The 25,257-nt window shown below is 39.7% G+C and overlaps 1 protein-coding gene across 1 annotated transcript in view; it reads left to right on the top strand.

Annotated features, from left to right (window-relative positions):
- The window catches only part of ALDH9A1 (aldehyde dehydrogenase 9 family member A1), a 31,426-nt gene extending 13,586 nt beyond the window's left edge, over positions 1 to 17,840 (top strand). Inside the window, exons 7-11 of the mRNA XM_012745299.2 lie at positions 5,801 to 5,989; positions 6,247 to 6,334; positions 10,764 to 10,905; positions 14,082 to 14,194; positions 15,711 to 17,840. Of these exons, the coding sequence (XP_012600753.1) occupies positions 5,801 to 5,989; positions 6,247 to 6,334; positions 10,764 to 10,905; positions 14,082 to 14,194; positions 15,711 to 15,805 (627 nt within the window). The 3' untranslated portion in view covers positions 15,806 to 17,840. The remainder of the gene's footprint in view (positions 1 to 5,800; positions 5,990 to 6,246; positions 6,335 to 10,763; positions 10,906 to 14,081; positions 14,195 to 15,710) is intronic.
- The last annotated feature ends 7,417 nt before the right edge of the window (positions 17,841 to 25,257 follow it).

The following is a 25,257-nucleotide window of genomic DNA, read 5'->3' as shown; positions in this document are numbered from 1 at the left end:
CCTGACATTTTTGAAGAGTACAGGCCATTTATTTTGTAGGATATTCCTTATTTTGGGTCTGATATTTCCAGTCACATGCATATTGTGCATTTTTGGCAAAAAAAAAAAAATACCACAAACATGATGTTGTATTCTTCTCAGTGGTGATTTAACTTTGATCACTTGCTTAAGGCGACTCTTCACTATAAAGTCACTGTTGTTTTTCTTTGTGGTTAATAAATATCTTGTAGGAGGTATTTTGAGACTATCCAGTTCCTCATCAAACTTTCACCCAAAATAGTTTTATTACCCCTTGATGATTCTTTTTTTTGAGACAGATTCTCGCTCTGTTGCCCAGGCTAAAGTGCTGTGACATCATCATAGCTCACAACAACCTCAAACTCTTGGGTTCAAGAGATCCTCCTGCCTCAGCCTCCTAGGTAGCTGGGACTACAGGTGTGAGCTAATTTTTTCTATTTTTTTTAGTTGCCCAACTAATTTCTTTCTATTTTTAGTAGAGACGACGTCTCGCTCTTGCTGAGGCTGGTCTCGAACTCCTGACCTCAAGCGATCCTCCTGCTTTGGCCTCCCTCAGTGCTAGGATTACAGGCACCATGTCACCATGCCTGGCCACCTGCTGATGATTCTTGCTGAAAACAGTTTTTATTGTGGAGGTTGCAAATGATGATTTTCCACTTCCATCATTCCTTCTATTGATTAGTTCGCTTTTTACTATAAGAACTTGCCGTTCTCTCATTTGTCTTTCATTCACTTATTTATGTCTGTATGGACCCATGGATTCTTATTTCATTCTATGGGTTATAATCCACTACTATCATTATTTTTTTTTGGTGCTCACATAATTGCAGATTTGAGTAGTGGGAACCCCTTTATATGACCTTTTGATATGTCTTCATTATTCCTGGAGCACTTCATGACTTTCTGGCACAGCAACGTGTTCTGATTCCTCTTGTACTTTCCCTGGCCGAGCTCTGGAATTAGCCATTTCTCTTAAGGAGCCCTGGTTCCAGGTAGTGGTAAGTGGTATTTAGAAACCAAGACCTGAGTGCCAGGTGTGCTCACTGCTACTGGAGCATCATTGTTTCTAGGCCTTCTCAGAGGCCAGTACTAGGAAATACATGTTTGTGTGTATGTGTATACACATACACACATCTATTTCTGTTTCTGGCTATCTAGATTAATAACCAAAAATTCACACTGATATTTCGAATTATAGTCTAATACCACAGGGTTCATTTGGGCCTTCATCCTTTCTATATCTGTAATTTCCTTCTCTGACAGTAAGAAATTTGGCTCCCCTTATCCACAATATATTATTTAATTGCTCAGTCCTAGAATATACTTATAGTAGTTTCAGATTTTGTGATTCATACCACTGTGGAAAATGAACCTTCTAATTAGAGTTCAGAATTTTTGATAGTTCTTTTTGTATTTAGCCTAAGGGTATAGTCAAAATAACTGTGTTCAAAAGTTACTTTGGTAAGTTCCCCTTCTGCCTTCCCCCACCTTCAGTGTGGTTATGATAGTTACTGAAATAACAGATTCATTTGTTTCTATTTGTATTTCTTTTGGGTTTTATTTCCCCCCATCTTTGCTGATTTTAAAATTTTATTTTATTTTATTTATTTTTTTGAGACAGAGTCTCACTCTGTTGCCCGGGCTAGAGTGCTGTGGCATCAGCCTTAGCTCACAGCAACTTCAAACTCCTGGATTCAGGCCATCCTCCTGCCTCAGTCTCCCAAGTAGCTGAAACTACAGGCATGCGCCACCCACCATGCCCAGCTAATTTTTTCTATATATTTTTAGTTGGCCAATTAATTTCTTTCTATTTTTAGTAGAGACTGGGTCTAGCTCTTGCTCAGGCTGGTTTCGAGTTCCTAACTTTGAGCAATCCTCCCACCTCGGCCTCCCGGAGTGCTAGGACCGTGCCTGGCCTAAAATTTTATTTTGATTAGAGAAACACTAACATGGTTCTAAATGTCAGAATTTTACAAAAAGGAGCATTCAGAAATGTTGCTCCTCCCCATCCCTTATGCCCTGTTCCCGTTACTTCCTTCCTGCCATTCCTATGCATCTCCTGTAGGTAGCCAGTCTAATTGGTTTCTGGTTTTTCCTTCCTATGTTTCTTTTTGTACAAATGAATGGGCATTTGTATATTTCTTATTTCCTCTTCTTTCTTACCCAAAAGGTAGTATGTACTCTTTTGCACTTTGCTTTCTTTGCTTAATACATCCAGGAAATGGTTCCATTTCGTTTCAGTCTTGAGGTTTTTTATTTTTAATCACAAAATAGGTTGCATTTACACTGTTTCCAGTATTTTGTGATTACAAACAGTGCTGTAATGAATGACCTTGTCCATGTGTATTTTCATATTGTTGGAGATATATTTTCAGAGTAAATAGGTAGAAGTGGTAAATATATATGTAATTTTTTGTGATTATTTTTAAAAATAAAAATTGTATATGTTTCCAGTATACAATTCAGTATTATTAACTTGGTCATCGTGTTGTACATTAGATCTCTAGATTTATTCATCCTATGTAACTTGTAACTGTAACTTTGTATCCTTTGACTAACATCTCCCTATTCTTCCCCACCCTTAGTGACCAGCGTTCTACTCTGCTTCTATATAGTAGATGTTTTTAGATTCTACATACATGAGATCATGCATTATTTTTTTGTGTGTGTGCCTGGCTTGTTATACTTAAAATAATGTCCTCCAGGTTCATCTCTGTTGTTTCAAATGGCAGGATCTCATTTTTTTTTTTTTTTTTTTTTTTTTTTTGAGACAGAGTCTCGCTTTGTTGTCCAGGCTAGAGTGAGTGCCGTGGCGTCAGGCTAGCTCACAGCAACCTCAAACTCCTGGGCTCGAGCGATCCTTCTGCCTCAGCCTCCCGAGTAGCTGGGACTACAGGCATGCGCCACCATGCCCGGCTAATTTTTTATATACATATCAGTTGGCCAATTAATTTCTTTCTATTTATAGTAGAGATGGGGTCTCGCTCTTGCTCAGGTTGGTTTTGAACTCCTGACCTTGAGCAATCCGCCCGCCTCGGCCTCCCAGAGAGCTAGGATTACAGGCGTGAGCCACCACGCCCGGCCAGGATCTCATTTTTTTAAGAATGAATAATATTTCATTGTATATATGCGCCGCAATTTCTTTATCCATTCATCTGTTGATGGACACTTAGGTTGTTTCCTTATCTTGGCTACTATGAGTAATGCTGTAATGAATATGCAAGTACAGATATCTCTTCAGGGTACCGATTTCATTTCCTTTGGGTGTATGCCCAGAAGATGGATTGCTGAGTCATATTGTAGTTCTATTTTTATTGTTTTTTTAATAGAGATGGGGTCTTGCTCTTGCTCAGGCTGGTCTTGAACTCCTGACCTCAAGTGATCCTCCCACCTCAGCCTCCCAGAGTACTAGGATTACAAGCGTGAGCCACAGCACCCAGCCCATATTGTAGTTCTATTTTTAATTTTTTGAGGTGCCTCCATACTGTTTTTTATAATGGTTGTGCTAATTTATATTCCCACCAGCAGTGTACAAGGGTTCCCTTTTCTTCACATCCTTGCCTACACTTATCTTTTATTTTTCTGATAGTAGCCTTCCTAACAGGTGTGAGGTGATATCTCATTGTGACTTTGATTTGCATTTTCCTGATGATTAGTGATGTTGAGCATCTTTTCCTGTACCTGTTGGCCATTTGTATATCTTTGGGAAACTGTTTATTTAGGCCTTTTGACTGTTTTTTAATCAGGTTTTTTTTTTTTTTTTTTGATACTGAGTTGTGAGTTGTGAGTTCCTTATATATGGTGACTGTTTGTGTATGTGTGGTAAAACATATGTGACATAAAATTCCCATTTTAACCACTTTTAAGTATACAGTTCAGTGGTACTCAGTATAATTCACCTTGTTATACAGCCATTACCATTATCTATCTCTAGAACTTTTTCTTCACTCCACTCTGAAACTCTGTACCCATTAAATAATAACTCCCTATTACTTTCTCTCCTCATGCTCTGGTAACCACTATTCTACTTTCTCTCTCTATGAATTTGACTATTCTCATGCCTGTTATAAGTGGACAAATATTAAATATAATATTTAATATTTGTTTATGTTTAGATTGTTTCACTTAGTGTAATGTCTTCAAGGTTCATCCATGTTGTAGCATTTGTCAGAATTTCTTCCCTTTTTAAAGCTAAGTAATATTCCATGGTGTTTGTGTGTACTATACATGTGTACACACATACACCTCATTTTGTTTATTCTTTCATTTATGGACACTTGTGTGTTTTCACTTTTTTTTCTATTATGAATAATGCTGCTGTGAACATTGATGTACAATATATTAAATTTTCACTAGGTAGGTGACAATTAGTATTTCAGTATGGCTTTAATTTCAAGTCTCTAATTATGAATGAGACTGAAGATCTTTTTTTTCTATTTACATTTAGTGAAGTTCACATTTTTGGTATATTGTACTATGAGATTTGATTTTCCCCCAATTTTTAAGGGTTCTTTAAATATTAGTGATATTAGCCTTTTATCTGAGATAAATGTTGCAAATATTTTCTTCTAGTTTTTCAATTGTCTTGGCTTAGTTTAGCATATTTGCCATGCAAAAGATTTATTTATTTATTTATTTATTTATTTTTGAGACAGAGGCTCACTCTGTTGCCCAGGCTAGAGTGAGTGCCGTGGCATCAGCCTAGCTCACAGCAACCTCAATCTCCTGGACTCAAGCAGTCCTCCTGTCTCAGCCTCCCAAGTAGCTGGGACTACAGGCACGTGCTACCATGCCCGGCTAATTTTTTGTATATATATTTTTAGTTGGTTAATTAGTTTCTTTCTATTTTTAGTATAGATGGGGTCTTGCTCAGGCTGGTTTTGAACTCCTGACCTCGAGCAGTCCACCCGCCTCGGTTTCCCAGAGTGAGATTTTTATTTTTATGTAGTCAAATTTATCATTTTTTTTCTTTCATTGTGTGTAGATTTTGAATAATAGTTAGCAAACCTTTTCGTATAGTTAGGTTATAGAAGAATGACCTATATTTTCTCCTAGTCATTATATAGTTTAAATATTTTATATTTTGATTTCTGACACATTTAGAGTTTATTTTTGTGGATGATATATGAGATGTGTATCTTATTTTATCTTTTCCACATGGCTAACCATTTGTTCTAGCACCATTTATTCCATCTTTGTCCCAGTGCTTTGAGATTTCACCTTTATCATAAACTAAATTTTCATGAGCACTTGGATCTGTTTTTGGACTTTCTTTTCTATTCTTCTGTTCTTATAGCATTTGAACAGTATTTATGTCTTTAGGAGGGTCTAAATAGTGATTATTTGTATTTTTAGAGATATTTAAATGCTCAATTGAAAAATTAGGTTTAAGACTATAATTCTTAATCTATTTTTACTCTTCAGTTCCCACCACTCTCACCTCCCATTCTTAAAGTATACAGTCAGACTGTGCAGCTGGGGAGGTAGGAGAGGTCCTGTGGGTCATGCAGATCCAGTAATGGCCTTAAGAAAATTTAAACCAGCAAAATAAGAGCTAATTTTTATCTCAAAGATTGTGTGTGAGGGGTGGTATGCCTACAGTTACATGTGTGATCCTTTCTATTCAGTATGGGGACAATTTTCAGAAGTGTAACTGTCCTTTAAAAAATGTGTAGTGCCTCTTTTAAGTTTAAAGCTATTAGATTATTTATCTTTTCCCCATACACACAACCTTTTTTCCCCTTACACACATACAAATTGATGTCTTGTGTCTGTCTTTTAGGTTTGCTGCAATGGCACAAGAGTATTTGTGCAAAAAGAAATTCTTGATAAATTTACAGAGGAAGTGGTGAAACAGACCCAAAAAATAAAAATTGGAGATCCTCTTCTGGAAGATACAAGAATGGGTCCGCTCATCAACCGACCACACCTGGAGCGAGTTCTTGGGTTTGTTAAACGGGCAAAAGAGCAGGTAAGAAATAAGTATTGGTGGAGTGGGATTAGGGGAGAGTCATATTACTCCTAAATTACTAGCTGTCTGCCCATTTCATGTGTTAACATTCATCTGACTATTAGTGTCCCTAGCAATGTTCTGCTTTGTACTTTTTGTACTTGCAGTTGGGAGACTAAGTATGCATTTATTCAGCAGTCACTTAACATTTTAGGAATATTATTGGGGTTGTATGTTTAATACAAAATATGTGATTTTTTGTTTTTTCTTTCTGGCAGGGTGCTAAAGTGTTATGTGGTGGAGATAGCTATGTACCTGATGATCCTAAATTAAAGGATGGATATTACATGCGACCTTGTGTATTAAGTATGTAACCTCTTCTTTGCTTTTAAGTGACTTGAATTAAATATTGAAACGATAAATGAATATTTGTAAACTATGTATAGATGTAAAGCAAGGGTTGGCAAACTATGTGATCCTAGTACCCAGGTTTAAGTAGAAGTACTTTATTACCTTTGAAGCCTTTTATGTGACCCCCCTCCTCTAGGGCAACCATACGTATGAGTTTACCTGGGACAATACCTATTGTTCTGGAAGCAAGGAATTGAAAAAAATGAAAATGCATGTTTTTTTGTTTTTGTTTTTTTTTTTAATTTGAGACAGAGTGTCACTTTGTTGCCCAGGCTAGAGTGAGTGCTGTGGCATCAGCCTAGCTCACAGCAACCTCAAACTCCTGGGCTCAAGCAATCCTGCTGCCTCAGCCTCCCGAGTATCTGGGACTACAGGCATACACCACCATGCCCAGCTAATTTTTTTCTATATATATTAGTTGGCCAATTAATTTCTTTCTATTTATAGTAGAGACAGGGTCTCACTCTTGCTTAGGTTGGTTTTGAACTCCTGAGCTCAAATGATCCACCCGCCTCGGCCTCCCAGAGAGCTAGGATTACAGGCATGAGCCACCACGCCCAGCCGAAAATGCATGTTTGATAAAAAAGTAAGTAGGCTAGGTGTGGTGGCTCACGTCTGTAATCCTAGCACTCTGGGAGGCTGAGGCAGGCAGATCGTTCGAGCTCAGGAGTTCGAGACCAGGCTGAGCCAGAGTGAGACCTTGTCTCTACTAAAAAAATAGAAAGAAATTAGCTGGACAACTAAAATGTGTGTGTGTGTGTGTATATATAAATAAAATCAGCCAGGCATGGTGGTACATGCCTCTAGTCCCAGCTACTTGGAAGGCTGAAGCAGGAGGATTGCTTGAGCTGAGGAATTCGAGGTTGCTACGAGCTAGGCTAATGCCACGGCACTCTAGCCTGGGCAATAGAGGGAGACACTGTCTCAAAAAAAAAAAAAAAGAAGAAGTGAGTAATGCATTTTTTAAAAATTTTACTTTTTTGCAGCTGCATACATGCACCCTGCAACAAGAGCGCACAGGGGCCTGAGTAATGAATTTAATTTCTCAAGAAAATGAAGAATTTTTTTCATTAGAACTATCAGTCTTTAATATAATAAGACTAATTTATTAGATAACATTAATGTTTTAAAAACAATGTAATTTCATAATTTTTAGCACCTCCTTTCAGTCTTAAAAAATCTCTTACTTTGGACAATCAAGTATATATGGTCATCCTACTCACACCCATCTAGTAATATTTCCCTCCTAGCTCAGAGATAACCACTATTATAAATTTTGTTTTCATCATTCTCATGCTTTTGTCTGTCACTTTACAGTATATGTTAATATGCTCTATAAAAATACTATTACTTTTATAGGCTTTAAAAAATTATGTATGTTGAATCAGGTATAATTCCTTACATTTTATCTTGAAGATAAACTCAGCTAATTTTTGCTTCTAAGGTTAATAGTGATATTAGTATTTAACACATGATATTTGATGCAGTTTAACCTTCAAGTCTTGCTAACTAGAGATCCACTGATGCTTAATAGCTGAGAACCTAATGTCCTTATAGGGATTAGCTTATAATTATTAATGAATATTTAATGACTAGGATAAGTTTATCATACATTAAATAAAAAATGTTGCTTATATAATAGTGTATATGGTATTATTCTAAATCTATTAAAAACCAAATATGTGCAAAGGAAAAATAAAGAATGGAGTATGCATCCTAACATTAATAGTAAATTTCTTTGGATGATTTTTAGAGGTGATTTTTGTCACACTGTGTGCATTTCTGAATATTACAGACTTACAACAGAGAACATGTATTTGACAATTGGAAAGAAAGTTTTTTTGTTTTTTTTTTTAAGACAGGGTCTTGCTTGTTTGCCTGGGCTAGAGTGCAGTTGTGTTAGAATAATTCACTGCAGCCTCAATCTCCTGAGCTCAAGTGATCCTCTTGCCAGCCTCCTGAGTAGCTGGGACCACAGGTGCCTGCCACCACACCCAGCTAATTTTTCTATTTTTTTGTAGAGATGGGGTCTTGCTTGTTGTCCAGGCTGGTCTTGAACTTTGGACCTCAAACAATCCTCTGACCTCCCAAGGTGCTGGGATTATAGGCATGAGCCACTATGCCCAGCAGAAAAAAAGTTATTTTTAAACAAGCTGTGAACCTAGGCAAAGAGGAGGGAGCTAACTGTCATAACTTTATTCTAGTGATTCTGAAAGCCTGGTTTGTGGTACACTGCATCAGTATTGCTTGGAAAACTTGTTAGAAAGGTAGGTTCCTAGTCCCTCCCTTATATCCCTGAATATAACTCACAGGGCATGAGGCTTAGAGATCTGCATTTTAATAAGCTCACAGTTTATTTTTATGCACATTAAAATTTGGAAATGACTCCAGAGTGTAACTTGTTAAATTTATTTACTTAAGATTTGGGGCCTATAGTCCCAGCTACTTGGGAGGCCGAGACAGGATAATCCCTTGAGCCCAGGAGTTTGGAAAACAAACAGACAAAAAATGATTCGGGGACTGACATATAGTGGGTAATGTGTTTCAGGCAGTAACCTTTCCTTTTCTTATGTCATCTGCTACTTCATACTTTCTTCATCCTGTCATCTCTTTTGACTTTCGAACATAGAACTCACTGCACATAGACCCATATTCTATAATCAATCTGCATAAGATAATAAAATATTTTCTGGGACTATTGGGTAATAAACTGTCTTGAGTAATTATTCTGGCTAATGATTTCCTCCCAAAAATTATATGTAGATTACTAGTTTTCAAAGAATCAGAACATAATAAACTAACCTTAAACACACCTAAGTATTGCTCACTGTGTTTTTGAAGATAGTTCAGGTGTCTCCAGCGTACTGTGCGACCCACAAGTGATGAGCATGGTATTCTTTGTATATACAAACTCTAATCCATCTCTTAAGAGATTTTAGAATTGTCATATTTGTAGATATGTGAATAGTTGGTTTTAGACTTTGGTTAAAAAAAGCTGGTGTTTATAGTAAGGCTCTGAAGCTTTTTTTCTGCCCTCACATCATTTACATGTATAACACAATTTTACAGGCAACGGCTCTCACCCCATGCAGTGACTATCACGGTGCCTGTTCTTCAGATACAGTGCGGGCAAATGCACACCTCCATTTGGGAATCCTGAGGGTTCAGTGTTGGGTGTCTAGATAGAAGAGCTGCATATTTAAAAATGTCAAGTATCAATTAAATCATTTTAGGGAATTATCCTTTAAAGTATACAATGAGTACCCTTAATTATTTTTTCTAAGTTTATGTTTTTATATTAGATTTTCTTTTTTTTTTTTTTTTTTTTTTTGAGACAGAGTCTCGCTTTGTTGTCCAGGCTAGAGTGAGTGCCGTGGCGTCAGCCTCACTCACAGCAACCTCAAACTCCTGGGCTCGAGCGATCCTTCTGCCTCAGCCTCCCAAGTAGCTGGGACTACAGGCATGAGCCACCATGCCCGGCTAATTTTTTATATATATATCAGTTGGCCAATTAATTTCTTTCTATTTATAGTAGAGACGGGGTCTCGCTCTTGCTCAGGCTGGTTTTGAACTCCTGACCTTGAGCAATCCGCCCGCCTCGGCCTCCCAGAGAGCTAGGATTACAGGCGTGAGCCACCGCGCCCGGCCTAGATTTTCTTTTTTTATAATATTATTTATAATTGTAATTGTACCATAGTTATTTAAAAATGTAGAAAACTATAAGAAAATTATATATGTAATATTTTAACAGAAATTGGGACAATATATACAGTTTTGTATCATCAGTGAATGTTTACTTATTAAGTAACATTTACTTATTAAGTTTTCTTCAAAAACATTACTTTTAGAAGCTTTATAGAAATTCGTTAGCTGGGCATGGGGGCAAACACCTGTTGTAGTCTCAGCTATTTGACAGGCTGAGGTGGGCGGATCACTTGAGCCAAGGAGCTTGAAGACAGCCTGGGCAATATAGCAAGACCCCATCTCTAAAAAATAAAAAATAATTCATCATTGAGATGTGTATATTTCATATGACCATTTCATCTATTTTGAATGTTTAATTTTTTGCTCCCAGTTTCAGTAGTATAAATAATGTTGGATGAACATTCTTATAAACAAACCTTTATTCATTAGCTATTAGCTATTTCCTTATGATGGAGTTTAAAAAGCAGATTGAGAATTGCACAAAAGCTATGACTCTTTAATATATATTAAATTGCCACGCAGAAATGATGTTTCAATTATATTCATACTGTAAGTGCCACATTGAATTTTTTTAAGCTGTGTATAACATTTTCTTGTTTACTGTGAATAAGAAGACATTATCAAGTGTCAGGAATAATACTGTCTTCACTGACATTTGGTTTCATTTTAATGCTTGCAGCTAATTGCAGTGATGATATGACCTGTGTGAAAGAAGAGATCTTTGGGCCTGTTATGTCCATTTTATCATTTGACACTGAAGCTGAGGTTCTGGAAAGAGCCAACGATACCACTTTTGGACTAGCGGCTGGCGTCTTTACCAGGTACATGGCGGACACCCAAAGCAGTTTTGAAGGAATGGGGCTGCAGCATCTGCTTAGATATGTAGTTAATCTTCCTCCCTCACTGGAGTTTGCCCTCACGGGAGCCATCAGCATTTTCTGTTTGCGCACGTTTTAAGTTCGAAGATGCCAAAGCATCTTTTTGCTGAATGGCCTGAATGGCCGGAGAAACCTGCTATTGAGGTTAAATTGCGCTATAAACTGTCGATGAAAATTCTGTCCTTTTGCATTCATTCATTGAATAAACACTTAAGGTTTGGGCCGGGCGAGGTGGCTCTCGCCTGTAATCCTAGCACTCTGGGAGGCTGAGGTGGGCGGATTGCTCCAGGTCAGGAGTTTGAAACCAGCCTGAGCAAGAGCGAAACCCCATCTCTACTATAAATAGAAAGAAATTAATTGGCCAACTAATATATATAGAAAAAATTAGCCGGGCATGGTGGCGCATGCCTGTAGTCCCAGCTACTCGGGAGGCTGAGGCAGCAGGATTGCTTGAGCCCAGGAGATCGAAGTTGCTGTGAGCTAGGCTGACGCCACGGCACTCACTGTAGCCTGGGCAACAAAGCAAGACTCTGTCTCAAAAAAAAAAAACACTTAAGGTTTGATCTGTGCACAGCACTGAGTTAGGTGTCTATTGAAAACATACATGTCAAGAAATTTAGAAACCTATAAGCATATAAATAGTGTGCAGTATTCTTAAAAACATGATTTTTAGTAGCATTGCAATAGTTCCTAATTGGAATGCATTGTGACTCATGGAGGCATTTTTCTGTTGTTGGGTATTTAGGATGCTGTTTCCAGTTTTAACTACTGTAAATAATATTGTGATTAATATCTCTGTACATAAATTTTAACAACTACTAGTAGAAGTAAAAATGATTTGGGAAGGCAAGGTCTTTGAAAATGATTACAGATTATTTGGTTTTATACAAATTTTGATTAGTCTTTAGCAGTAGTAGGCAGTTTTCTAAGGTTGCTTTTTACACTTAGGATTATGCTGTTTCTTGGGTGATGTGCAAAGTTAAATATTTTTATAGCTTGGTGGTCAGGAACCTGGGAAGGAATGCCCAAGTCTCCCTTGACAACCTGATGTTCACTTTGCTTTGAGCTCTGAAGACAAGATTGAAGAGCTACTTTTTTATTTGAGGATAGAGTAGGTTACATGCTCTTACTTTGCTTTGCCACGCAATACAGACAATCCAATGACAAAGAAGGGTAACTCCAATATTGCTTTTTTTTTTTTTTTTTTTTTACAGCTTTACTGGGATAATTCACGCACTGTACGATTCACTCATTTAAATTGTACAATTTAGTGGTTATTAGTATATTTACAGAATTGTGCAGCCATCACAGTAATCTGTTTTAGGGCATTTCATCATCCCAAGAAGAAACTGCACATTAACTGTCATTCTCCATTCCCACTCCTCCCAGCCTCTGGGCACCTGTCTCTATGGATTTGTCTATTCTGAACACTTTATATAAATGAAATCATACACTATGTGTCCTTTCACTTAGCATAATGTTTTCAAGGTTCATTTATTTTGTAGCACATATCAGTACTCTATTCTCGAACAATATTCCATTGTATGGATATATACCACTTTTTTGTTTGTTTTTTTGAGACATAGTCTTGCTCTGTCACCCGGGCTAGAGTACTGTGGCATCAGCCTACCTCACGGCAACCTTAAACATCTGGGCTTAAGCGATCCTCCTGCCTCAGCCTCCCAAATAGCTTGGACTACAGGCACACACCACCATGCCCAACTAATTTTTTATATTTTTGATAGAGACAAGGTCTGGCTCTTGCTCAGGCTGGTCTTGAACTCCTGAGCTCAAGCCATCCTCCTGCCTTGGCCTCTCAGAGTACTAGGATTATAGGTGTGAGCCACTGCACCATGCCAACATACATACCATTTTTGGTTTATCCATTCATCTGTTGATGGATATTTGGGTCATTTCCACTTTTTTACTATTATGAATAATGATGCTGTGAAAATACATATATGAGTCTTTGTGTAGACTTATATTTTCATTTCTGTTGGGTATATATCTAGTGGTGAAATTGCTGGGTCACATGGTAACTTTATGTTTAACATTTGAGGAACTGCTAAACTGCTTTACAAAGTGGTAACACCATTTTATTAAATACATCCCCACCAATAATGTATGGAGGTTCTAGTTTCTCCACATCCTTGTTAGCCCTTGTTATTGTCAGTCCTTTTGATTTTAGCCATCTTTGTGGGTGTGATATGGTATCTTATTGTAGGTGTTTTTTTTGTGTGTTGTTTGTTGTTGTTGTTGTTGTTCTTGAGATAGGGTCTCACTTTGTTGCCAGGCTAGAGTGTAGTGGCATCATCATAGTTCACAGCAACCTCAAAACTCCTGGGCTCAAACCATCCTTCTGCCTTTGCCTCCTGAGTAGCTGGATTACAGGTGCATGCCACTATGCCCAGCTAATTTTTCTGTTTTTTGTAGAGACAGGGTCTTGCTATGTTGCCCAGGCTGGTCTTGAACTCCTGACCTCAAGCGATACTACCATCTCTGCCTCTCAAAGTACTACGATTACAGGCATGAAGCACCAAGCATGGCCTTCATTGTAGTTTCGGTTTGCATTTCTGTGGGTTTTCTTTTCACTTTCTTGTTAGTAGTATTTGCAGCACAAAATTTAAAATTTTGACCAAGTGCAATTATTCTGTTTTTTTGTCTGTTACTCTTAGTGTCATATCTAAGAAGTGTTTGTGTAATCTAAGGTCATGAAAATTTATTCCTATGTTTTCTTCCAAGAGTTTTATAGTTTTTTACTGTGACACTTGGAGTATGGATCCATTTGAGTTAATTTTTGTGTGTGGTGTAAGAAAGGGATTCACCTTTATCTTTTTGTATGTAATTATCCATTTGTTCTAGCCCTATTTGTTGAAAAAACTGTGTTTTTCCCATTGAATTGTTTTGGCACCTTTGCTGCTGCAATTTATTTTGTAGATGCCTTTTGGATGACACTATAAAACCCAATCTATGTCTGTTTTGCCTGGATGATAAAATATTTTAAAACATTTTGAAGAAATAAGAATTTAGTATGATTGAGACCCCTAGAACTGGCAGTCTAATTTTTCCTGTTAAAGTGGTAGCATAAGCATAACCAACACATTTTTTTTTCTTCACAGGGACCTCCAGCGGGCTCACAGAGTGGTGGCTGAGCTGCAGGCTGGAATGTGCTTCATTAACAACTATAACGTCAGCCCAGTGGAGTTGCCCTTTGGTGGATATAAGAAGTCAGGTGAGCAGCTGGGAAGTGTGAAAGCAAACCAGGTCTCTAGGGATACTGTCAAAATTCATCATCCACTGTGAAGCTTTTAGATTCAGTTTAGGTAAAGTGTCTCTAATATCTCAGAAAGCTCATAGTAACTTGTTTTCTTTATTTTGCCTAATTAATGAAATATTTTAATTTATATCTTTAACAATCACTTATAGTCATGATTATTATACTAGATAGCATATTGGAATGTTTTCCCAAAGCCACTGCTCATTCATTAGATTTGAAGCATCAGGAATACAGCTATAACGTTGAGGTTCTTTCTTTGGAGTTTGTTGCCTATAAACATTCATTAACTTCCAATACGGTTCTTCTAGACTGAAAAGTGGCTCAGATTTCACAGAGGCACCATTGTAAGAGTCTGACCTCTAGTCTCTGTGGCAGTTATTTATAGCCATTGCAGTGTTGGCAAATATATAAACTCTGATGAATACTGATGAGATAATGGGTGTTAATTTGACAATCTTGCTTGGTATTTAGTTTGGTATTACCCTGGCATTCCCTAATCATACTCCACTAATCATCTTTGTCCCTATGGGGTACTCAGAGGAGCTGTACACACAGACACAAATGCACCATTTTATGAATCATTTCAGTGCAGAGAATCTGCAGCATAGGCCTTTGGGGGGCCTTTTAGGTCAGCTTTCCCTTCCCTTCCATTCGGACCAGGCATACCTGTCTGTATGGGATGAGAAAGAAAGAAAGATGGGCAGATCTTCAGGGCAGCACCTGGCCTGGCATGCCTGACCTTAGCTGTGTACTTAGAGGATTTGAAAGGAACCAGAGGCAGAGCTAGGTCTTGCCAGGACCTTCGTGTATATTACCTTTTGAATGGTGCCCCTGGAAATGTGTACCTTTGGAGACCTGGGTCTTGCCCCTAGAAGGCAGAGCCTTCCTAGGTCTAGTGTGGGGTGCACAAGAAAGGCCACGTGTGGTATACTGTCTTTTTTGGCACAATAACCTCACCTACTAGTAATTGGGCAGTGTTTTGGACTCTGAGAAATCAGAGGTGACCTAAAGTATCCCCTTGCTCACATGAGTGGGGAGGGTGGAAATACTAGGTTACTCCTACAGATTTACTATAAGAAATAGTTAATAAACCTATTATGTAGAGTTAAGTTTTAAATTAGCACCAACTTTCAAGGATGTCAGGTTGGTTGTTGTAGAGACTGCTTTAACACATGATTGGAAATCTGAATGTTTTCAGACCTGAACCCAGAATAGCAGATACCTCGAGTTAAGATTCCTCTTGGTAAGAAATGAGACCTGTGAATTTCCCTGTCCCTATCCCTAAAGGCCGGCCAGTGGGTCTTCTCCTCGTGGCTAGCTCCACCGCTAATGTATGGATTTAGGATGTTAATCCACACATCTAGGTCTGTGTTCTTCCGCAGCTCTGATTAGCCCTGCCTGTCTGTGAAGATGGCTGAGACGTTTCAGACGTGCAGTCATGGCTCATCCTGATCCCTTCTCTTCCTTTCAGGATTTGGCAGAGAGAATGGCCGTGTGACAATTGAATATTATTCACAACTAAAGACTGTGTGCGTGGAGATGGGTGATGTGGAATCTGCTTTTTGAAAACCTGCAGTGAAACCTGCTGCCATGGCCAGGCCATGGAATGATGAGAATCATCGCTGACAGAGGCTTGGCAGAGGCTCGACAACTGATGCCATTTGAAATCCAGGATTTTGGTCATTCATGATGAGAGAATGAATGGTTCAGTGTTATTCTTCATTTCTCAATCACTTTCCTAATTGAAAACGTGCCTAAGTGCCTTTTAGATACTAATCAAGAAAGTTGTGATTTTCTTCAAAGCAAATTTCTGTGCAGTCTTTAAGAGCCAATAATACACTTCCAGAGAACGGGGAGGAGGACTAGGATTACATGTTTTCCACACATTTGGCCCACTGACAGCATTAATTCTCTACTTATTTTAAAGAATTTGTTCCTTTATAGGTTCCTGGTAGAATCAGTAGAGATGATTTCTGCTTAGTGACATTTTTAAAGCCATGTCCCCTTATCATTCCATTATGAAAACTGACAACCAGGATAGGGAAGGGATTAGATAAAGGGTCAAATTCTGTGTGATGTCGACTTGCTGTAGTAAGCACTTTTGTTTCCATCTGGAGCTGTAATAGAGGAAACCTATCTCTGGTAATTGAACTACAGCCTGCTCTCTTACACCAGAAGAGTTACCTTTTAAATGTACCAATTATTTGTGTGCTAATGTAGTACAGTGAAATTAAATCTCATCACTTTTAAAACTGCTTTTACTTTCTTTGACATTCACATTTTGAAACTAAACACGTCTGAAGGTTATAGTAGGACAGAGGAGGGCTAAAGTTAAAAGCACAGGCGGAGGGATTTGATCTTTGTAGTAAGTCCAAAGGGCAGGTTTGGTTGCCGTAATGAACTTTTTATAGCCCACGTAAGCATTTAAGCCCCATGTTTGTCCCCACCTCGATAAGCAGTGCCTGAATTTGGAGAGCTGTCAGATCATCGTGACTTTGCAGACTATTACAGTGATGCCTCACTCTGCCCCTTCTCTTTCTTTCAGGGGAACAGTTTATAAATAATAGCTAATTTAATAGAGATAAGGGATGATTATTGTTACTGGGCCTGGATCTAATTATGTATTATGATGGGCAAATACTATAGTTTCAGAGTATGAGAACAATTGAGTCGGCCTTTCTTGGTGTTTATTTGCATAGAAGACACATATGTGGTCCTGAACCAGGCAACAGAGTTATCTTACCCCGTGTGTCAGGGGAGCCTTGTGCAACTTAAACAGTAGGCACTGCCTGGGAGAAGTCAAGTTTCTGATCATCCCTCTAAAGAGAAAACAGCAGGGGAAAGGCAACCAGCATTTGAGTACTCACCATGCTCCTGCATTCCTTCTCATTTAGTGCTCACACTAAGCCCAAGGAAGGTATTATCCCTGATTTTCAAATGAAGATACTGAGATTTGGAGTCTTGGTCCTAGGCACCTGTGATGTTATGATGTACATACATTAGTTTTCATCCACAATTCCTGGCTCCTAATCCCATTCCCCTTGTTACAGTCTTTTGTTATAAGGTTGGGTGCTTTAGGCCTCAGAAAACAGAATCTCTCTCTCTGACCTTCTACTTTTCTTTCACCTGCCCAAGGCAGGACTCTAATCTTCCCCCACCTTTCTGGTTATGGTCCTAATACACTCATTGTGGAGAGTGTTAAGGCCCGTACCCCTGGAGGAAGGGAGGCTGCACAGAGGCCAAAAAGAATCCAAACAGACAAGCCTTGCTGGGTTTCCCCACCCAGTCTTTTTGTATTAGATCATACCTTTTTGTCCAATCACATTCAACATGGTTGTTCATGGTTGATCATGGCTAGCCAATGAAGTCTCTGTACAAGGCCCAGGAGGACAGGATTTGGGGGCTTCTGGATTGCTGAAGGCATGAAGCTTACAAGGTGAACAAGAACTCATCCATGTGCTGGGAGGGTGGCACCCCTCGACTCCATGGGGACAGAAGCTCCTGTGCTTGGGACCTCACCCTGTGTATCCCTTCATTTGGCTGTTTATTTGTATCCTTTAAAATATCCTTTGTAATAAACCAGTAAACATGTTTGCCTGAATTCTGTGAGCCACTCTAGCAAATTAATCAAACCCAAAGAGAGGATCACGGGAACCCCAACTTGAAGCCTGTTGGTCATAAGTTCCAGAGGTCCAGACTTAATGACTGGTGGGGTGAGGGGCAGGCTTATGGCTTATGGGACTGAGCCCTCAGCCTATGGAATCTGACACTATCTCCCGGTATTAATAGATAGAGTCAGAATTGAATTGGAGGCACTCAGCTGGTATCCACTGCAGAACTAATAACTTGCTTGGTGTGTGGGGAGAAACCTTTCCACATTTAATGGTCACAGAAGTCTTCTGTGTTGACTGTTGTGTGAGAGCAGAGGAAACACACAGTTTGAATTTTTCCACATTCAGCAAGTCTGTTAGTTGAAGAGCACGTTCAAAGCAGGTGTGGGCCATCAATTTCCGCTACCCTTCCCTGGTTCCTAGAACTTAGCCCAGTGTTACTAGTTTCCTATGCCTGCCGTAACGAACTATCAGCAATTTCGAGGCTTAAAACAACACAAATCTTATCTTACAACTTAATAAGATAATCTTACATTATCTTACAGCTCTGACGGTCAGAAGTCCAAAATGATTTCACTTGGCCAAAACCAAGGAGTAGTCAAGGCCACACTCCCTCTTGAAGCTCTAGGAGAGAATCCTTTCCTTGGCCCTTTTCAGCTTCTAGAGCTGCATTCCTTGGCTCATAGCGCCTTCCTCAGTCTTTAAAGCCAGCAGCTTAGCGTCTTCAAATTTCTCTCTGCCCCCATTGCTTTCTTCTTCTCTGTATAGTCAGATTTCCCGCTGTCATGCTCTCATAAGGACACTTGTGATTGCATAGTCCATAATAATTTACCATCTCGAGATCTTTAACTCAGTCACGTCTGCAAAGTCCCTCCCCCCCCCCCAAAATAAGGGAACATGCACAGGTGCTGGGAATTAGGACTTGGACTTACGGGGGGCATTATTCCTACCACACCAGCATGGTCTGAAGTATGTTCCAGGATGTCGTTAGCTATTGTGTTTCACAAATTTACCTGAACAAAGATTTGAACAAAGTTTTTTTGCTTGAACGAATTTATCTGAAAAAAAAAAATCAGTTAATGAAGCATCTTATGAGAGTAATAGTATCACAGAACATAACTTAGGGAAACATTGACTTAATCAAGAGGCCAAGGCCTTCCTTTGATTTGGAAGTGAGTCATTGAGTTAAATTTTCCTGGGCTTTTCTTTTTTTTCTCCACTACTATTTTGATATACTTTTGAGAATTAAGGAGCAGAAGGTACCCTTCTCACTCCCTTCCCCATCTGATCTTATCACCTAGAAGTAACTACTGTTAATGTTTGGGTACACATCTTTCCTAGGATTTTCTGAAAAGGAAGTAACCTTGGATCCTGATGAGTCTGCATGTAAATGGGTCCCCAACTCATACTGTTTTATGTGCATTTATGATTTATTTGATATATTCCTGTGCTAAATGTACTAATACAAGTTTTTGGGGGAATTTTTTTTTTCTCTCGCTCTGTTGCTCAGGTTAGCCTTGAACTCCTGGGCTCAAGTGATCCTCTAGCCTCAGCCTTCCAAGTAGCTGGGACTACAGGTACGACCACCACACCTGGCTTGGAATTGTTTTAATCCAAGGAAGAAGAAAAAAATATGAAGAGGTTTCATGTTGGTTTGCTTCTTTGCAATAGCTCAGAATCCTTTTTTTTCCCTCAAGCCAAAATCATTAGAGTCATCACTGACCCCTCTCTTTTACACTCCACATTCAATCTGTCACAAAATTCAGTTGGCCCTACTTAACATGTAACTAGAACCCAATCACTTCTCCTGACTTCCACTGTTAAATTCTGCTTAAAATGTAACTAAATTCCAGTTAAAATGTAACTAGAATCCAATCACTTCTCAGTATTTTCATAATGGTCTGACTTACCAAAACTTATTACTGTGATAACCTCCTAACTAACACCTCCTACTTTCAGCGTATCAGCTACAGTGACCTTTTTATCATCTAAGCAAAACCATGTCATTTGACTCCTCAAACCTTCCAATGGCTTTCTATCTCAATGAGATGAAAAACCCATGATAAAGCCTATAGAATCTGGCCACCCCTCACCCTTCTGATCTCATTTCTCTCCATTCCCTTCCTTGCTCACTTGACTATAGCCACAGTGGCTTCGGTCCTATTCCCTGAACACACTTTCCACCTCAGGGCCTTTCTACCTGCTCTTCACTGTTCTGTAACATTCTATTCCCAGGTACCCGTATGGTTCACTCTCTCACCTTCTTCAGATTTTTGCTCAAGTGTCACCTTCTCAATGAGGACTTGCTTGACTACCCTATTTCAAATAACACCTTCTCTCAGTCCCTTACCCCTGATTTTTCCCCAGCATGCTCATTACTATCTACCAACTGTTTACATTAATTTGTTGTTTATTTTCTATCTCTCCCTACTGTCATCCCTACAGAATGTTCACAGCTTTACCCTCGGGGCCAAGAACAATACTGGCACACAGAAGTGGCTCAAAGGGTGATTTGTTGAATGAATAAAAAGAGAAATTCTCAGTTTGCTGCTAGAATGTCTTTAGTACTCAACACTTGCTAATTCCCTTTTAAAGCCCAGTGCTTTAGTAGGTAAAAGTATCGAGTCAGAATTTAGTAACATTAAACTGAAATCTTTTGTCTTCATTTTGCTTTTTGATTACTTTTTATTTAAGATACTGGGTCTCTACTCTTGTAGCACAATTAGTTTTAATTTAATATAAATATTTAAGTTTCAAAAGTGAGTTCCATCTGGATGCGGTGGCTCACACCTATAATCCTAGCACTCTGGGAGGCCAAGGCAGGAGGATTGCTTGAGGTCAGGAGTTCAAGACCAGTCTGAGCAGAAGTGAGACCCTGTCTCTACTAAAAACAGAAAAACTAGGCTGGTCCAAAGGTAGTGAGTTATCTCGCTTGATTGTTCACAGTCAGTTACAGATTAAATTCCTTTTTCTACTACTTTCCCCCCTTCTCACTAATGCACTTGACTAGTCTTTAAAAAAAGAAAAACTGGCTGGGTGCGGTGATTACACTTATAATCCTAGTACTCTGGGAGGCTGAGGCAGGAGGTTTGCTTCAGCTCAGGATTTCAAGATCAGCCTGAGCAAGAGCGAGACCCAGTCTCTATTATATATAGAAAAGAAATTAGCCAAACAACTAAAACCAGAAAAAATTAGCCGGGCATGCTGGGACATGCCTATAGTCCCAGCTACTCGGGAGGCTGAGGCAGAAGGATCGCTTGAGCCCAGGAGTTTGAGGTTGCTGTGAGCTGTGGTGTCACCACTGTACTGTAGCCGAGGCAAGAGTGAAACCCTATCTCAAAAAACAAAAACAAACAAACAAAAAATTGTTATTAGTATACGATCTAAACTCCTTAATGTGACACACTACAGGTTGTTCCCAAAGTCTCTCTCCCTAGGGAAAATAGGAGACGTTTTTACCAAATTTTCCCTTTGTAGTCTCCATACAAAGGAAAACTTTTGGAAAATTTTGTAATGAATATTTTGTAAATAAAGGTACATCTGGCTACAATTTTCTCTTTTCCCTATGTATGGTGACACCCTGGAGAGTGCCGTGGCTATGCACAGGTGTGATCATAGCACACTGCAGCCTCAAACTCCTGGCTCAGCCTCCCGAGCAGCTAGGATTGCTAGGATTACAGGCATGCGCCACCGTGGCCGGGCCATCCGATTCCATCTTACATCACCCTGTTGATTACTCGGCCATGCTTACTCTTGCCTCAGGGACCTCACACTTGCTGTTCCCTCTCCTCTCAGAGCATGTTTTCCCCAGATCTTCACCTTTCAGGCTCCTTAAAGCTAAAGTAACCGTATACACCCCATATCCCACTGCCCTATTTTATTTACTTCAAAGTATGTATTGCTATTTGAAATTGTTTGCATGGTAATTATATCTTCCCCAACTAGAATGTAAACCTGCTGTAAACAAGAAATATCATGTCGCTGGGCTTATAGTTAGTACTTGAGGTTTGAATAAGTGATTGGAAAGGCTGGGTTCAAGCCTTGCTACTCAGTGTGGTCCAGGGACCAGCAGCATCTGCTTGTTAGAAATGCAGAGGCTGGGCACGGTGCCTCACACCTGCGATCCAGCACTTTGGGAGGCTGAGGCAGGAGGATCACTTGAGCCCAGGCCATTGCACTCTGGCCTGGGCAACAGAGGGAGACCCTGTCTCAAAACAGAAGAAAAAAAATGCAGACTCTCAGTTCCCACCTCAGACCTATGAATCTGAATCTGTATCTTAACCCTTTGCACTCGGATGTCGAGTGTGACTCGACACGGTTAAGTAGAATAAAGGAATAGAGAAAAAAGCAAGCGAGTCCAGAGTTTAACAAGATCCTCAGGTGATCATACCTACAAGAGTCTGCCAAGCACTGCTTTTGGAGCAATGGTTTTCAATTTTCGAATTGCCCAGAGAGACCTTTAATAGTACTGAAATTCTAATTTAATTGTTCCAGGCATCTGGAGTCTTAAGAGGTCCCCAGGTGAATTTAATGGGCAGCCAAGGTTGAGAACCTCTGCTTTAACAGCTGTGCTATCCAAGTACAGTAGCCCAAGCCACATGTAGCTACCAAATGTAAATTAATTAAAATAAAAATAAAAACAGTCATCAGTTGCTCTAGCCACATTTTTTTTTTTTGAGACAGAGTCTCACTTTGTTGTCCAGGCTAGAGTGAGTGCCGTGGCGTCAGCCTAGCTCACAGCAACCTCAAACTCCTGGGCTCGAGTGATCCTTCTGCCTCAGCCTCCCGAGTAGCTGGGACTACAGGCATGCGCCACCATGCCCGGCTAATTTTTTTATATATATATCAGTTGGCCAATTAATTTCTTTCTATTTATAGTAGAGACGGGGTCTCGCTCTTGCTGGTTTTGAACTCCTGACCTTGAGCAATCCGCCCGCCTCGGCCTCCCAAGAGCTAGGATTACAGGCGTGAGCCACAGCACCCGGCCCTCTAGCCACATTTCATATGCTTAATAGCTACATGAGGGTAGGGCTTACCTTGTTGGACAATGCAGATGTGGAATGTTTCCATCGTGTTAGAAAGTTCTAGTGGGCAGTGTTGCTTAAGAGGGAAGGAACTGAGAGTCTCACTTTTTGATTAAGGAGAGCGTCTTTGGAGGCTGTTAGGTATGAAATGGGAAGTGGGGCAAACTGGGGGGTCCTGAGAACATAAAGATAACCCCCAATTGCTGACTTTTGTCAAATGATTCACACCAGCAGGTGGCTCCTGTGCTTCCAATTACAGCTTGTGATGGAGCCTGAGCCCAGCCTTTGGTGACAAGAGCCCGTGGCAGTCACTGTGCACGTGTTATCATTTGATCCTCATAAATTCATACAAGTATTTTCATTACCCCTTGGCAAGCCGAGGCTTAGGAAGGCTAATAAACTTGCCCAAGGGCACATGGTGACCTGCAGGCAGGGGCACTTAAGGTTCAGCAGGGATCAATTTAGGCATCTATTGGCTGGTATGGTTCTCTAATTTCCACCTATAACAAAACTCTGAATGTGTTTCCCCATAGAAGTAAATCGCCTTTTTGGAATGTACACTGCCTATAGATTAGTAGTTAATGGTAGCTGTATTTATGCCCATTTTTTCTCCACAAGACAAGGGAATTTAACAGGAACTAGCTTGCCAGAAGAGTGTTACTCTCTAAAGCAGCCATCTACCAACTGGATGCGGCCAAGCCCTGGGGTTCCCTGGAAGTGCTGTTAGTGGGGAACTAGGGATTGGAAAGGCAGAGCTCTGGGTGCTACACTTCAACCACAGCACCCTTTATGTACTGGGGTCCTTATAAAACTCCATCTGAGCCCACTGTGCAATAGCAAAATGACAAATATGGATCACATTACAGATGCTCCTTCACTTACCGTGGGGCTACGTCCTGATAAGCCCATCGTAAATTAAAAATATTGTAAGTTGAAAATGCATTTAGTACACCTAACTTACTAAGCATCATAGCTCAGGTTCTCAGCATCATATATGTGCTCAGAACCCTTAGACTAGCCTACAGCTGGGCAAAATCACTGTCCTAACACAGTCTATTTTATAATAAAGCGCTGAATATCTCATGTAATTTATTGAACAGTGAAAAACGGAGTGGGTACTCAAAGTACAGTTTCTTTGGATGTAAGATGTAATAGAATGAAAAAGAGGAAAATTTTATAAAATTTTAATAAAAATAATAAAAAAAAAACAAAGTACTGTTTCTACTGAGTGTGCATTGCTTTCACACCATTGTGAAGTTTTAAAAGGTGGGGAGCGTCTGTACTTTGAAAAGTATGTTAAAACTTCTTGTAATCCTAGCACTTTGGGAGGCCGAGGCGGGCGGATTGCTCAAGGTCAGGAGTTCGAAACCAGCCTGAGCGAGACCCCGTCTCTACCAAAAATAGAAATAAATTAATTGACCAACTAAAAATATATATACAAAAAATTAGCCGGGCATGGTGGCGCATGCCTGTAGTCCCAGCTACTCGGGAGGCTGAGGCAGGAAGATCGCTTGAGCCCAGGAGATTGAGGTTGCTGTGAGCCAGGCTGACGCCACGGCACTCACTCTAGCCTGGGCAACAAAGTGAGACTCTGTCTCAAAAAACAAAACAAAACAAAACAAAAAAACCTTCAAACAAAGGTGAGGAGCCAGCTTCACCTGCAGGTCTGCCCTGGCCTGCTTCACTGCTGTCTGCTACCTGTGCAATGAGAAACGAAACCTCAGCAAGTTCTCCAGCCTCTTTAGGTGCCTTTCTTATAAAACAAAAGAAAACAAACAAAAATCTAGCTTATTATAAATTCTTAATTATATCATATTTTTTCAAGTCAGGAACAAAAATACCCCTACTGTTTATCATCACTATCATTTCGTAAAGAAACATTTTAATGTAAAAAAGAATACAAGGTAAAGCTTTATGAAAAACTGTCCTCATTTTCCTTGCTTTTCTCTCCACTGGTGAAAATGTCTCATAAACTAACACCGGGGTGCATGCTGATGTAGTCTAACCTCCTCGTCCAATGCCACGAGAGCTCCACGCGGTCTTGGCCAAGGCTGACCATCTTCCGTGCTGACCAGAGCACTCTACCTTTATATGATTCCTCTTCAGAGCATAAGCGACCGAGTGGTACAATGGAAAATGCGTGGAGTTTAGAGTCAGGCCAGATTCAAATCCTATCTCTAATCCTCACTGGCTATTCAGCACTTGAAATGTGGCTAGTGCAACCAAAGAACTGACTTTTTATGTTTTATTTAAATTGTATTAATCAAAATTTAAATCATCACATGGGGCTAGCGGCTACCATATCAGACAGCACAGGTCTAGTCACTATATTTCTGTTAAGGCAGTTTATGGCCACATTAGCATTTTTCATTTTGTTTTTTTG

The sequence above is a fragment of the Microcebus murinus genome, chromosome 2 (genome assembly GCF_040939455.1).
Source record: "Microcebus murinus isolate Inina chromosome 2, M.murinus_Inina_mat1.0, whole genome shotgun sequence".
Classification (NCBI taxonomy): domain Eukaryota; kingdom Metazoa; phylum Chordata; class Mammalia; order Primates; family Cheirogaleidae; genus Microcebus; species Microcebus murinus.
This window is presented reverse-complemented; position numbering and strand designations above follow the sequence as displayed.